At 47.9% G+C, this 15,670-nt stretch overlaps 1 protein-coding gene across 1 annotated transcript in view; it reads left to right on the forward strand.

The window, feature by feature from the left end:
* Window positions 1-1,900: 1,900 nt before the first annotated feature.
* LOC142194455 (cytochrome P450 2J4-like) overlaps window positions 1,901-15,670 on the forward strand; it is a 31,893-nt gene continuing 18,123 nt past the window's right edge. Inside the window, exon 1 of the mRNA XM_075263599.1 lies at window positions 1,901-2,071. Within this exon, the coding sequence (XP_075119700.1) occupies window positions 1,901-2,071 (171 nt within the window). The remainder of the gene's footprint in view (window positions 2,072-15,670) is intronic.

Raw genomic sequence — 15,670 nt, forward strand, 5'->3', positions numbered from 1 at the left:
TGTGAATTCACCCTTATAGAGCTCTCACACAGCCAATTAGTTGTGTTTTTTGAACATACCTTCCCCATACCAATATATTTCCTATTGTGCAGCTTTTCTGAATGAAACAATGGGCTTTCTATTGGCTACTGTTTTTAATCTTGGATCACTCTCAACTATTGCAAATTTTTTGTATTACAGTACTAACTATATCACTCATTGGACTAAACATAAAGGAAAATATAACTTTTTTGTCTTTTTGTCCCTATTGGCTTTTACCTTCAGATCCCTGTGATCCTGCAGGGCAATCTGGGTTCTTGCCTTGTTTATAACTTGATCTGGGTGACCCCTGATTTGAAGTCTTTTTCCACTTGTTGTTCACAAGTATTAACCTTACTATTAATTCTTTTTAGACGAGTAAAATGTCTGTAATCGACTGATCTTTTAACACATTTAGAATGTTAACTTTAATACTTGATTTGCATTAGTGCATGTGGAGTTTGTGATATTCCATTGTTAGCAAACCCTCTCTATCCATATAGACTTGTACGTCCATAAACTCAATTGACTGATACCCATATTTAGAGATAAATTTCATATTTACACAGTGTGAAGTGGAGAGGGATATAGTGTGGGAGAACTGCTATTTTTCCCCAAGACTGTTGCAGTATGCACAGGCGTTTAGCTTGTAGGTCTCGGACTGGAGTAAAGTTCGGGCCAGTCCTGCAGGGCAATCCATTCCAGGCTTGGAAACAGACCAGCAGGGCTTTGTAAGCAGCACAGGTGTGCTGGTTAGAGAGAGAGAGAGAGGAGAGAGACTGAAACACACGCTCAACCAGTCTGGGAAAGCTCTGCCAAAAAGAACGCTGTTAAAGGGCCGGGTATGTGTACCCCTTGTTTACTTGTGAACCCTGTTTGTTAGGAGGTCAGCGGTAGGCTGACTTCCTGGTTAGTGACGGAATAACTCGTTTAGTAAGCCGCCGGAGAGGCATAGGTCTTTATTTTCAATTGTTTGTTTTGACATGCTGAGCAGCACTACCTGTACCTTTAAGCTTGTCTGCTGCAATAAAGACTGCTTTTGGGAAAGAAACTTGGGAACAAGCTGTCCAGGACTGGCTTGGCATCGAGCGGTGGATTGGGGAGGCCGCTGAAGCAGCGCTGCTCCAGCAGCCTCCCCTCACGCTCAGGCAGAGAGCAGGTCCTCTCCCTGCCTGCTCTCTGCCTGTGAACGCCGCTAAGCCCCGCCCCCTTTGCGTCGCCCCGCCCCTTCGCTCCGTCACACCCCTCCGCTCCGCCCCCTCCTCCCAGCGGGGGGGGGGGGCGGCTTTCTGTCGTTCGCCTCGGGCAGCGAAAGGGGTAGGTTCACCCCTGCTACCCCCCCTTCCCCCCATGGAGCTCCCAGTATTGATTCCATGTTGGATGCTGCACTGCTCACTCTATATATTCTTGATAACTGCAGTTGCGTGTATTTATAGTTGTATGGGCCATTTTAAGGTTAACAATTCCAGAAGCCACACTGCTCGCTTGCCATAGTGTGTAGATGGGTTTAGGTAGTGCAATGGTGCACATCGCATGGCGGATGAGCAGCATGGAATTGTCATTACCTGTAGCTGCGTTGTGTGAGTACAGCTGATCTGGAGGGGTCTTGACGGTGAGCTCCTAGACACAATTTCACTGGTGGGCCCTAGACATCCCAGTGTGGCACTGAACTAAACTTTATATTAGATTGCGCTTACTGTTGGAGGCGTAACAATAAGTGCAATGTGTGTAAAAGGTATAGAAAGGGTTACTTATAAAGAAAGAATGAAAATGTGGGATGGACTCAACCTTAGCTATATTACAGCTTCAGAAGACTGTGAAAACACAACACCCATACAATCATTCAATTAATCACCCAGTGTACTCTAGGTTCATCCTGGCCATGTTCACCTTTCCTGAGCTGTTATTACTACTGCTGAGTTGCCTGGTTACTATCAAATATCTCAAGGTAATATGGGCAACAAGGAGTCTTCCACCTGGACCAATTCCTTTACCTTTCATTGGTAACCTATGGACACTGAGATTTAAACTACACCCAGAGACTCTTAGAAAAGTAAGTCCTTGTCTTCTTAAATATATTGGTTTTACTTTTTTATTATGTATTTGTCTTTTAATGTTTTTATTTATCAATGTTGTGTCCTCTTCTGCGTTGTGTTGTATTATTAGTCACGGTCCCACAACTGCTAATAAGGGGGTAGTAGCTAAATCTAGCAAAACAGCTAAAAGAAAATTAGAAGAGGAAAAATATTGTATAAGGGTGCATTCACACTGAGTAAACGCTAGCTTATTCTGAACGTAAAACACGTTCAGAATAAGCGGCGTCTAAAGCAGCTCCATTCATTTCTATGGGAGCGGGGATACGAGCGCTCCCCATAGAAATGAATGGGCTGCTTCTTTCACTCCGTGCAGTCCCATTGAAGTGAATGGGGAGTGCCGGCGTATACGGCAAGCTCTGCTCATGCCGGAGCGTACACGCCGGCACTCCCCATTCACTTCAATGGGACTGCACGTAGTGAAAGAAGCAGCCCATTCATTTCTATGGGGAGCGCTCGTATCCCCGCTCCCATAGAAATGAATGGAGCTGCTTTAGACGCCGCTTATTCTGAACGTGTTTTACGTTCAGAATAAGCTAGCGTTTACTCAGTGTGAATGCACCCAAAGGGTGCATTCAGACTACGTAACGCCGGGCGTGTATGAGAGCCGTACACGCCGGCATTACGGCAGACTGCCGAACACTTCCCATTCACTTCAATGGGAGCGCTCGTAACAGCGGCGTTTACGAGCGCTCCCATTGAAGTGAATGGGAAGTGTTCGGCAGCCCTGCTGTAACGCCGGCGTGTACGGCTCTCATACACGCCCGGCGTTACGTAGTGTGCATGCACCCTAAGGGTGAATTCACACTACGTAACGCCGGGCGTGTATGAGAGCCGTACACGCCGGCATTACGGCAGACTGCCGAACACTTCCCATTCACTTCAATGGGAGCGCTCGTAACAGCGGCGTTTACGAGCGCTCCCATTGAAGTGAATGGAAAGTGTTCGGCAGTCTGCTGTAATGCCGGCGTGTACGGCTCTCATACACGCCCGGCGTTACGTAGTGTGAATGCACCCTAAGACTGTATACTGGTTCACACTAGTGTTATCTCTCCTTTGTTTTGGTCCATCAGAGGCGGACCGCTAAACAGCGGTAACATATTGACTATATTTGTGTCCATAGTTTTTAAACTTAAACTAGCGGATGAAAAAGTTTTCCGTACGGGACTTTTTACTCCACCAATTTTTATCATACACTGCAGAAGAGTCTGAAACTGAGATTGCAGCACAGAGGTGAACATAACTCAAAACCCTTTTCACATGGTCAGAATTTGGCACTTTCGCTATGTATGTTCCACTTCTGGTTTTGGCTTTCTAATATTGATGCAAAAAAACAGACTAAACACTGACCATGTGAAAGGGGTTTTCCCATGAACATAATATGAAAAATTAAACAATAAATAAGTTGATTTAGGGGGAAAAAAGTGTCTTAGATTTGGCACTTCTTTCTAAAATTTATCATGTCTGTGTTCCCCTATGATAAAAATCTTTACATTGTCTAACTATTAGACATAAGTAGATGTGGACTATTTTGCAGCAACTATTTTCTGCAATCATGTTGTGTATAACGGTTGTTTATCATGCATTCATGGGGAAATTACTATGGTGAATTCTGGCCTCAAATAGTTTGACAATTTTGTTTCCTAATATCTCGGCAATGGGTTCAAAATTAAGATGTGACAACTCGTGAGCCAAATAAAATGGAATATAAACTTAAAGGGGGTTTTCAGGGCAAAAATGTTTTTTAAAAAATAAATAAATGTCTGTTAGTGCCATTACTGGGTTAATAAATACACCCCTCTTGGAGCTCCTGGTATCTCCAGCATTCGATTACATGCTTCTGTTTTCTGCTATGTAAGTTCTTCACTAACCCCTCTCACCTTACTCCCCCCTCCCTCCCTCCTTCCTCACTTCTCCCTTCCTTCCTCATCCCCCTTCCTCACTCCTTCCCTCCCATACACTTCCTCCCTCTCTCTCTAGCTATCCCACCCTTCCCTACCTACTGAGCCCTACCCTCAACCCATATTATATGCTTACTCTCTGTGATTGTTCCTATTAGACAGCCCCTCCTCTTGTATTGATTTGGTTTGTGTGCACTCTTCTCCTCCAGCGATGATCCACTTCTACTGCGCATGTCTGCATGCGTAGTAGAGGTGAATTGTCGACAGCAGTGTGCACAGCGCTTGGAGAAGAGTGCGCATTCTGCAGAATCCATACAGGAGGAGGAAGAAGCGTGGAGAGTAAGTATAATGGAGTGGATGGGAGGGGGAGTAGTAATGATGAACTGTTTCTGGAAATGGGGAAACGGATCGTCACTAGATAATCAGAAAATGTCCTTGGGGCAGTCACATGATCACCTGAGGGATATGGGTAAATATACATTTTTTATTAATTATGTTATTTAAGAAAGTAGAAGGGTGGAGGGTGTTTATATTAGGGTAGGGATTTCCAGTTATCCCTGACAACCAGGGTCGGACTGGGGTGTGTAGGGCCCACCAGTGGAATTGTTTTTAGGGGCCCACCGCCAGTACCCCTGTAGATGAGCTGTACCGAGACAGGGCGGCTAAAGGTAATAACATTTCAGGAGCTATGCTGCTCACCTGCCATACGATGTGTACCACTACACTACCTAAACCCACTGCTACATCCTGTATGGCAACAGAGCAGCGTGGCTCCTAGAGTTGTCATTATTACCTGTAGCCGCACTGTAATGGAAAAACTCATCTGCAGAGGTCCTAGCTTTCAGACTCCTGCAGATGTAATATTGATGGCTTATCCTAAGGACAGGCCATAAATATTAAATCCTTTAAAGATGTTGTCCAGGAATTGGAGCAAAACATATGGCGGGTCTGAGGTTTAAAATAAAAAAAAGCATACTCACCTGTCCTCGGCACCACGTTGTCCACCGCCAGTGTCCATTCAGTCTCGTGCTGGCAACTTCTTGCTGGGAGTCCTGCAACTCATGTGACCGCTAAGATGAATTGGGTACAGGATTTCCAGAAATGAGGTGTTGCCATGAGACTGAACAGACAGCGGCAGAGGACAACAGGGTGCTGGGGATAGGTGAGTATGTTTTGTTTTTGTTTGTTTTTTAAAAAAAAATTCACACCTCTGTGGCAGCCACAGCGTCCTGCACTAATTGTTTTTAATGGGAGTCAGAATGAGGGAAGAATCAGCTGATTGAGTGAACTGTGGTACCTGTGTAAGCGCCGTGCCTTCTCTGTATATATAGTGTCATATATCTCATAGCGGCCATGTCATGTAACTACAGGCTCGTCCTATACATGTCTATGTGACAAGACTGTAACTACATCACACGGTCACTATAAACAGACATGTGATATAAACAGGAACCATAGCCCCTTCATACAACTGATCAGTGGGTCACTTATCTCTTATTGATGATTTATTTTGAGGATAGATCATCAATATAAATGAGCTAAAAAAAACTCCTTAAGCTTAAGGCCCCATGTGGCATCCTGTAGCAAAAAAGCGCTGCAGCCATGACGCATCGCGTTTCTTCCTGCAGCCCTTGGCACAGAAAGTTTGCAGAGCTTTCCTCTGTGTATTTTCTGCTTCAATTACCGTATATACTCGCGTATAAGCCGACCCGAATATAAGCCGAGACCCCTAATTTTATTTCTAAAAACTGAGAAAAACTTATTAACTCGAGTATAAGCCTAGGGAGAAATCCACCATTGCAGATAAAAGTCTGGTCATGTGCATTACAGCTTAGTAACTCCATGTGCCTCATAGTAATAGCAGTTAGCCCCATCATGTCCCTCACATTAACCCCCTCTGTGCCTCACATAAGAGTTACTGATATGTGGGACATATGGAGGTAATAATTAGGTATCTTCATAATTAAGGTCCTTCATTAGTACCCTCATGTGTCTCACATATTAGTAACCCTTATATGGGGCACACAGGGGTTAATATGAGGGACATGATGGGGTTAACTGTTACTAATGTAAGGCACATGGAGTTATTGATGTTCTATCCCCACATGAAGGCGATTGAAGGTGTAACTAATAGTGGCCATGTGACTCTCCTACCTTTGTATCCAAGCAGTGGAGCAGACCGGCAGGAGCTCAGGATAGATGGATTCAAACATAGACACGATGATATGATGAACCAAAGTGGGTTTATGTGACCCAAGAACAGCGACAAGAGATAACACAATACTGTAATAGCCTTGGTAGTAGTGGTATTAAATGCAGTCCTGTTGGTGTCTTTCCTGAGGCTAACTGCTGGTCAAAAAATAATGTCTTCACAAGCCCAAGTATTAACAAGTCCAGTCACACAGCTATGAAAAACTAAAATGGCTGCAGGGAGTGACATGTACCAGGGCTTTGCCTAAAACCACGCCCAAATAGAAAAAACTTTATTAACAAGAACAAGGGCGTGCAGCATGCAAATTTTGGCCAGCAGATGGCAATGCATAGAAATAACATGAAAGGGAAATAGTAATACAGGACATTTAACCATAGCTCCCAAGTGTCCCGATTTCCGCAGGACATTCACGATTTCAGACTGGTGTCCCACGGTCTCGCACAGCTTACTACATGTCCCGCTATTCCCCTCATGTGTGCCTTCATAAATAAACTTTATTAGATCAACATCGGCTGTTATCTCTGGGGAAAAGCTTATACTATGTTCCTGCAAGGACCTGGCTGATTACATCAGATGTCACATGACAGGGAGAGGGGGCGTGTCTGTGCTTGAAGCACGATCCTTCACATGAAGAAGAATCATATCAGTGGAGGAAAATAGAGAAACGGCAGGTGCCTGGTGTACTGTGAGAGGGCAGAGATGTGGGGTGCAGGGTGTACTGTGTGAGGGAGCAGAGATGTGAGGTGCAGGGTGTACTGAGGAGCAGAGATGTGAGGTGCAGAGTGTACTGTGTGAGGGAGCAGAGATGTGAGGTGCAGGGTGTACTGAGGAGCAGAGATGTGAGGTGCAGAGTGTACTGTGTGAGGGAGCAGAGATGTGAGGTGCAAGGTGTACTGAGGTGCAGAGATGTGAGGTGCAGGGTGTACTGTGTGAGGGAGCAGAGATGTGAGGTGCAGGGTGTACTGAGGTGCAGGGTGTACTGAGGTGCAGAGATGTGAGGTGCAGGGTGTACTGTGTGAGGGAGCAGAGATGTGGGGTGCAGGGTGTACTGTGTGAGGGAGCAGAGATGTGAGGTGCAGGGTGTACTGAGGTGAAGAGATGTGATGTGCAGGGTGTACTGTGTGAGGGAGCAGAGATGTGAGGTGCAGGGTGTAATGTGTGAGGGAGCAGAGATGTGAGGTGCAGGGTGTACTGAGGTGCAGAGATGTGAGGTGCAGGGTGTACTGTGTGAGGGAGCAGAGATGTGAGGTGCAGGGTGTACTGAGGTGCAGAGATGTGAGGTGCAGGGTGTACTGAGGTGCAGAGATGTGAGGTGCAGGGTGTACTGTGTGAGGGAGCAGAGATGTGGGGTGCAGGGTGTACTGTGTGAGGGAGCAGAGATGTGAGGTGCAGGGTGTACTGAGGTGAAGAGATGTGAGGTGCAGGGTGTATTGTGTGAGGGAGCAGAGATGTGAGGTGCAGGGTGTACTGAGGTGCAGAGATGTGAGGTGCAGGGTGTACTGAGGTGAAGAGATGTGAGGTGCAGGGTGTACTGTGTGAGGGAGCAGAGATGTGAGGTGCAGGGTGTACTGAGGTGCAGAGATGTGAGGTGCAGGGTGTACTGAGGTGAAGAGATGTGAGGTGCAGGGTGTACTGTGTGAGGGAGCAGAGATGTGAGGTGCAGGGTGTACTGAGGTGTAGAGATGTGAGGTGCAGGGTATACTGAGGTGCAGAGATGTGAGGTGCAGGGTGTACTGTGTGAGGGAGCAGAGATGTGGGGTGCAGGGTGTACTGTGTGAGGGAGCAGAGATGTGAGGTGCAGGGTGTACTGAGGTGCAGAGATGTGAGGTGCAGGGTGTACTGAGGTGCAGAGATGTGAGGTGCAGGGTGTACTGTGTGAGGGAGCAGAGATGTGGGGTGCAGGGTGTACTGAGGTGCAGAGATGTGAGGTGCAGAGTGTACTGTGTGAGGGAGCAGAGATGTGGGGTGCAGGGTGTACTGAGGTGAAGAGTTGTGGGGTGCAGGGTGTACTGTGTGAGGGAGCAGAGATGTGAGGTGCAGGGTGTACTGAGGAGCAGAGATGTGAGGTGCAGAGTGTACTGTGTGAGGGAGCAGAGATGTGAGGTGCAGGGTGTACTGAGGAGCAGAGATGTGAGGTGCAGAGTGTACTGTGTGAGGGAGCAGAGATGTGAGGTGCAAGGTGTACTGAGGTGCAGAGATGTGAGGTGCAGGGTGTACTGTGTGAGGGAGCAGAGATGTGAGGTGCAGGGTGTACTGAGGTGCAGGGTGTACTGAGGTGCAGAGATGTGAGGTGCAGGGTGTACTGTGTGAGGGAGCAGAGATGTGGGGTGCAGGGTGTACTGTGTGAGGGAGCAGAGATGTGAGGTGCAGGGTGTACTGAGGTGAAGAGATGTGAGGTGCAGGGTGTACTGTGTGAGGGAGCAGAGATGTGAGGTGCAGGGTGTAATGTGTGAGGGAGCAGAGATGTGAGGTGCAGGGTGTACTGAGGTGCAGAGATGTGAGGTGCAGGGTGTACTGTGTGAGGGAGCAGAGATGTGAGGTGCAGGGTGTACTGAGGTGCAGAGATGTGAGGTGCAGGGTGTACTGAGGTGCAGAGATGTGAGGTGCAGGGTGTACTGTGTGAGGGAGCAGAGATGTGGGGTGCAGGGTGTACTGTGTGAGGGAGCAGAGATGTGAGGTGCAGGGTGTACTGAGGTGAAGAGATGTGAGGTGCAGGGTGTATTGTGTGAGGGAGCAGAGATGTGAGGTGCAGGGTGTACTGAGGTGCAGAGATGTGAGGTGCAGGGTGTACTGAGGTGAAGAGATGTGAGGTGCAGGGTGTACTGTGTGAGGGAGCAGAGATGTGAGGTGCAGGGTGCACTGAGGTGCAGAGATGTGAGGTGCAGGGTGTACTGAGGTGAAGAGATGTGAGGTGCAGGGTGTACTGTGTGAGGGAGCAGAGATGTGAGGTGCAGGGTGTACTGAGGTGTAGAGATGTGAGGTGCAGGGTATACTGAGGTGCAGAGATGTGAGGTGCAGGGTGTACTGTGTGAGGGAGCAGAGATGTGGGGTGCAGGGTGTACTGTGTGAGGGAGCAGAGATGTGAGGTGCAGGGTGTACTGAGGTGCAGAGATGTGAGGTGCAGGGTGTACTGAGGTGCAGAGATGTGAGGTGCAGGGTGTACTGTGTGAGGGAGCAGAGATGTGGGGTGCAGGGTGTACTGAGGTGCAGAGATGTGAGGTGCAGAGTGTACTGTGTGAGGGAGCAGAGATGTGGGGTGCAGGGTGTACTGAGGTGAAGAGTTGTGGGGTGCAGGGTGTACTGTGTGAGGGAGCAGAGATGTGAGGTGCAGGGTGTACTGAGGAGCAGAGATGTGAGGTGCAGAGTGTACTGTGTGAGGGAGCAGAGATGTGAGGTGCAGGGTGTACTGAGGAGCAGAGATGTGAGGTGCAGAGTGTACTGTGTGAGGGAGCAGAGATGTGAGGTGCAGGGTGTACTGAGGTGCAGAGATGTGAGGTGCAGGGTGTACTGTGTGAGGGAGCAGAGATGTGAGGTACAGGGTGTACTGAGGTGCAGAGATGTGAGGTGCAGGGTGTACTGAGGTGCAGAGATGTGAGGTGCAGGGTGTACTGTGTGAGGGAGCAGAGATGTGGGGTGCAGGGTGTACTGTGTGAGGGAGCAGAGATGTGAGGTGCAGGGTGTACTGAGGTGCAGAGATGTGAGGTGCAGGGTATACTGAGGTGAAGAGATGTGAGGTGCAGGGTGTACTGTGTGAGGGAGCAGAGATGTGAGGTGCAGGGTGTACTGAGGTGTAGAGATGTGAGGTGCAGGGTATACTGAGGTGCAGAGATGTGAGGTGCAGGGTGTACTGTGTGAGGGAGCAGAGATGTGGGGTGCAGGGTGTACTGTGTGAGGGAGCAGAGATGTGAGGTGCAGGGTGTACTGAGGTGCAGAGATGTGAGGTGCAGGGTGTACTGAGGTGCAGAGATGTGAGGTGCAGGGTGTACTGTGTGAGGGAGCAGAGATGTGGGGTGCAGGGTGTACTGAGGAGCAGAGATGTGAGGTGTAGGGTGTACTGTGTGAGGGAGCAGAGATGTGGGGTGCAGGGTGTACTGAGGAGCAGAGATGTGAGGTGCAGGGTGTACTGAGGTGCAGAGATGTGGGGTGCAGGGTGTACTGAGGTGCAGAGATGTGAGGTGCAGGGTGTACTGTGTGAGGGAGCAGAGATGTGGGGTGCAGGGTGTACTGAGGTGCAGAGATGTGAGGTGCAGGGTGTACTGTGTGAGGGAGCAGAGATGTGGGGTGCAGGGTGTACTGTGTGAGGGAGCAGAGATGTGAGGTGCAGGGTGTACTGAGGTGCAGAGATGTGAGGTGCAGGGTGTACTGAGGTGAAGAGATGTGAGGTGCAGGGTATACTGAGGTGCAGAGATGTGAGGTGCAGGGTGTACTGTGTGAGGGAGCAGAGATGTGGGGTGCAGGGTGTACTGTGTGAGGGAGCAGAGATGTGAGGTGCAGGGTGTACTGAGGTGCAGAGATGTGAGGTGCAGGGTATACTGAGGTGAAGAGATGTGAGGTGCAGGGTGTACTGTGTGAGGGAGCAGAGATGTGAGGTGCAGGGTGTACTGAGGTGTAGAGATGTGAGGTGCAGGGTATACTGAGGTGCAGAGATGTGAGGTGCAGGGTGTACTGTGTGAGGGAGCAGAGATGTGGGGTGCAGGGTGTACTGTGTGAGGGAGCAGAGATGTGAGGTGCAGGGTGTACTGAGGTGCAGAGATGTGAGGTGCAGGGTGTACTGAGGTGCAGAGATGTGAGGTGCAGGGTGTACTGTGTGAGGGAGCAGAGATGTGGGGTGCAGGGTGTACTGAGGAGCAGAGATGTGAGGTGTAGGGTGTACTGTGTGAGGGAGCAGAGATGTGGGGTGCAGGGTGTACTGAGGAGCAGAGATGTGAGGTGCAGGGTGTACTGAGGTGCAGAGATGTGGGGTGCAGGGTGTACTGAGGTGCAGAGATGTGAGGTGCAGGGTGTACTGTGTGAGGGAGCAGAGATGTGGGGTGCAGGGTGTACTGAGGTGCAGAGATGTGAGGTGCAGGGTGTACTGTGTGAGGGAGTAGAGATGTGAGGTGCAGGGTGTACTGAGGTGCAGAGATGTGAGGTGCAGGGTGTACTGAGGTGCAGAGATGTGAGGTGCAGGGTGTACTGAGGAGCAGAGATGTGAGGTGCAGGGTGTACTGTGTGAGGGAGCAGAGATGTGAGGTGCAGGGTGTACTGTGTGAGGGAGCAGAGATATGGGGTGCTGGGTGTACTGAGGTGCAGAGATGTGGGGTGCTGGGTGTACTGAGGTGCAGAGATGTGAGGTGCACGGTGTACTTTGTGAGGGAGCAGAGATGTGAGGTGCAGGGTGTACTGTGTTAGGGAGCAGAGATGTGGTGTGCAGGGTTTACTGTGTCACAGGGGCAAAAATGTGAGGTACAAGATGTTCTGTGTGTAAGGGGGACAGATGTGGGGTGCAGGGGGTACAGGGGACATGAAACTGGGGGCAGATGAAGAAGGACATTAAAAAATAAGGGTCAGTGGGTGGAGACATTAAGCGGGGAGCAATTGGAAAGGGACATTAAACTGTGGACAACATGTCCACCTCTAGTTGCCCCCAGTTTAATGTCCCCTTCCAGCTACCCCAGTTTAATCTCCTTCTCTAGTTGCCCCAGTTTAATGTTCACTCCAGCTGCCATTAATTTGTCCTCCTCCAACTACCCCAGTTCAATGTCCCCCCCCCCCCTTTTGTATTTTCCCCCAGTTTAAACTGGGGCATGAGGAGAGGGACTCGTTACTCTAGGGAAATTGGAGGGGAACATTATAATATGGGGGCATATAATGTTATGGTGACTGTAGGAACATTATATTGTGTGGGGCACGTGGAAAGATGGATCAGTGGGCGGAGTCAACAGAAGTGGGCGGAGCTAAATTTGCCACACATTTTGTCCCTCTTTCTGTTCCTTGAAAGTTGGGAGGTATGATTTAACTAATAAGTATTAGGAGAACAGCACAACTGAAACTAAATTAATAACCCCAAATGCCTGACATTAATAGGCAGAGTAACTAAAGGAAGGTCCCTGTGTGTCACTTTACTGTAGCTTCCTCTCCTCCATACAACAGACATCTTCCATAAGACACAATGAATCCTGGCCACTCATCTGCAGGGTACATGATAAATCCTAGTGTGCTAAAGGACCTCTGATGACGTCATGACCATGTGATCAGACTCTGGTGTGGGCGGAGCTACTAGGATTTAGACTCAACCTTATCTGCAGATGTTACATACCAGTGGCTACAGGATCTTTGATGACATCACAGTCACGTGACCTCATGACAAGCCAATCACAGAGCAGTAGCACTAAAGGAGCTCCCCCTTCCAGGTCCTTCCAGTTTTCTGTTCTCCGTGGACCCTGACTCGTGTATAAGCCGAGGAGAGCTTTTTCAGCATGGAAAATGTGCTGAGAAAGTCGGCTTATACTCGAGTATATCTAAACCGCCAGAATTTCCATAGGTATGCTGCAATGTCTAAAACCGAGAAATTACAGCGTGTATCTTATTTTACCACAAAGCTGGGATGGGGCTTCACGTGGCGAAAACTCCACGGGAAAAAAACCCGGCATGTTACAATTCCTGCAAAGTGAATGGGATTCTAGCAAATCCCATCCACACATTGTGGATAAATATGTGCAGTGATTATGCTGCTAAACCGTTGGGGTTTAGTAAATCGCAACATATCAATTATACCTACGAAAACACTGGTGGATTCCCTATAGGTGTAATGGAAGTAGAAAGTGAAAAGTACTGCGGGAAAAAAACACAATGCATTACTGCTGCGGTTTTTCCTGCAGTGCTATTTTGTTGCAGTTTGCAACATGAGGCCTTAGTCTTAATAAAGCCCAAGTGCCACATTCATTAAATTAATTGCCCCCTCATAGTATGCCCCTGATTCCCCCTGACATAAATACTGCACCCTTAATGACCCCTTTATCAATGACCACCTCCTTGTGTTCATAATGCCTCCTAATATAACTTCCCCTTGTAGTCATAATGTCACCTAATAACCCTTATATAAATGACCCCCCTTATGTTCATAATGCCCCCTCTCTTATAGTTATAATTTCCCCCTTGTACTATTAAAATACCCACAACTAGGCTAAAAAAAAAGAGTTATACTCACCTATCTGCGATCCTGATGAACAGAGCCGCCGCCTCCCTTACGTCCAAGCACAGGACGTCTGTATATCAGCACAGTCAATCAAGATAAAAGTAAGATATATTAATGGCAACGCCTGGGTGGGCCCAGGGCAGCAGCCATTGGCATAACTAAAGCCTTGTGGGCCCGGGTGCAAACTTTTGTCCAGGGCCCCCTATCCCCTTACTAGAGCAAATTCTGGATAGTGGTGGTTACGGGCACTAAAGCAATATCTCAGATACTTGAAAGTGATACAGATTTAGTACCCACAACTGCAGTTATCAGGTATACGGTGAAAAAGCAGCGCCCCACATGTAAGCAATACTGTAACAGTACAACGTGCTCCACAGGAACCCCCAAACAGTATTATGTGCTCCATAGTGACCCCCAAACAGTATTATGTGCTCCATAGTGACCCCCAAACAGTATTACGTGCTCCATAGTGACCCCAAAACAGTATTATGTGCTCCATAGTGACCCCCAAACAGTATTACGTGCTCTATAGTGACCCCCAAACAGTATTACATGCACCACAGTGGCCCCCAAACAGTATTACATGCTTCATTTGTGACCCCCCCAAACAGTATTACATGCTCCATTTGTGACCCCCCAAACAGTATTACGTGCTCCAAAGTGACCCCCAAACAGTATTACGTGCTCCATAGTGACCCCCAAACAGTATTACATGCTCCATAGTGACCCCCAAACAGTATTACATGCACCACAGTGGCCCCCAAACAGTATTACGTGCTCCATAGTGACCCCCCAAACAGTATTACATGCTCCATAGTGACCCGCAAACAGTATTATGTGCACCACAGTGGCCCCCAAAAAGTGTTGGTGCTGTCACAATTTGCTTTTTCAGATAGATAGATATGGGAGAGCTAGCTAGACAGATAGCTATGGGATACATACAGTGTTGGCCAAAAGTATTGGCACCCCTGCAATTCTGTCAGATAATACTCAGTTTCTTCCAGAAAATGATTGCAAGCACAAACTCTTTGGTATTAATATCTTCATTTATTTTGCTTGCAATGAAAAAACACAAAAGAGAATGAAAAAAAAGTCAAATCATTGATCATTTTACACAAAACTCCAAAAATGGGCCGGACAAAAGTATTGGCACCCTCAGCCTAATACTTGGTAGCACAACCTTTAGACAAAATAACTGCGAACAACCACTTCCGCTAACCATCAATGAGTTTCTTACAATGCTCTGCTGGCATTTTAGACCATTCTTCTTTGGCAAACTGCTCCAGGTCCCTGAGATGTGAAGGGTGCCTTCTCCAAACTGCCATTGTGAGATCTCTCCACAGGTGTTCTATGGGATTCAGGTCTGGACTCATTGTTGGCCACTTTACAAGTCTCCAGTGCTTTCTCTCAAACCATTTTCTAGTACTTTTTGAAGTGTGTTTTGGGTCATTGTCCTACTGGAAGACCCATGACCTCTGAGGGAGACCCAGCTTTCTCACACTGGGCCTTACATTATGCTGCAAAATTTGTTGGTAGTCTTCAGACTTCATAATGCCATTCACACGGTCAAGCAGTCAAGTGCCAGCAAAGCAACCCCAAAACATCAGGGAATGTCCGCCATGTTTGACTGTAGGGACCGTGTTCTTTTCTTTGAAGGTCTCTTTTTTTTTTCCTGTAAACTCTATGTTGATGCCTTTTCCCAAAAAGAGTTACTGTAACTTAGATAGATTAATTCCTATTGTCAAGTATCACTGAAAGGGGATTTGACTTATCCACCAAAAGGAAAAAATGTATAAAACTTTACTTTTATTAGATAATTTTAAAACATGTAACCAAGTATAAAAACATGTCCTACACCATAACCCGCTGTGCAACGACTAATTAGTGCATAAGGGGGAGAGCTAGTAGCGCTATGTCTGTTGCGCCCTACACAAACACTTTCTCTACCTCCCTAATCCAATATACGACGTGCACCAATAGACCTCACAGATTTAAATAAGAACATGACCAAAATGCTGTAGAGGCTCAATGGAATGCTCCCCCACTCCTCCGAGGATACTGGCCTAACGCCACACCAACAGAGGAGGAAAGGTACCACTGGCTTGGTCACTGTTCAGATTATCTGCGTGTGGGTGCTACATCTATAACTGCTTTGTCTGAACCTACGCGTTTCTTCACTAAAAGTGATTCATCAGGGGTCTCTCTGCTGGGTCCTGAACATCGGACCCTGTTTACAACAGTTCGTGCAAGAAAGATAAGCGGTAGGTGG

This window comes from Leptodactylus fuscus, chromosome 1 (genome assembly GCF_031893055.1).
Source record: "Leptodactylus fuscus isolate aLepFus1 chromosome 1, aLepFus1.hap2, whole genome shotgun sequence".
NCBI lineage: Eukaryota > Metazoa > Chordata > Amphibia > Anura > Leptodactylidae > Leptodactylus > Leptodactylus fuscus.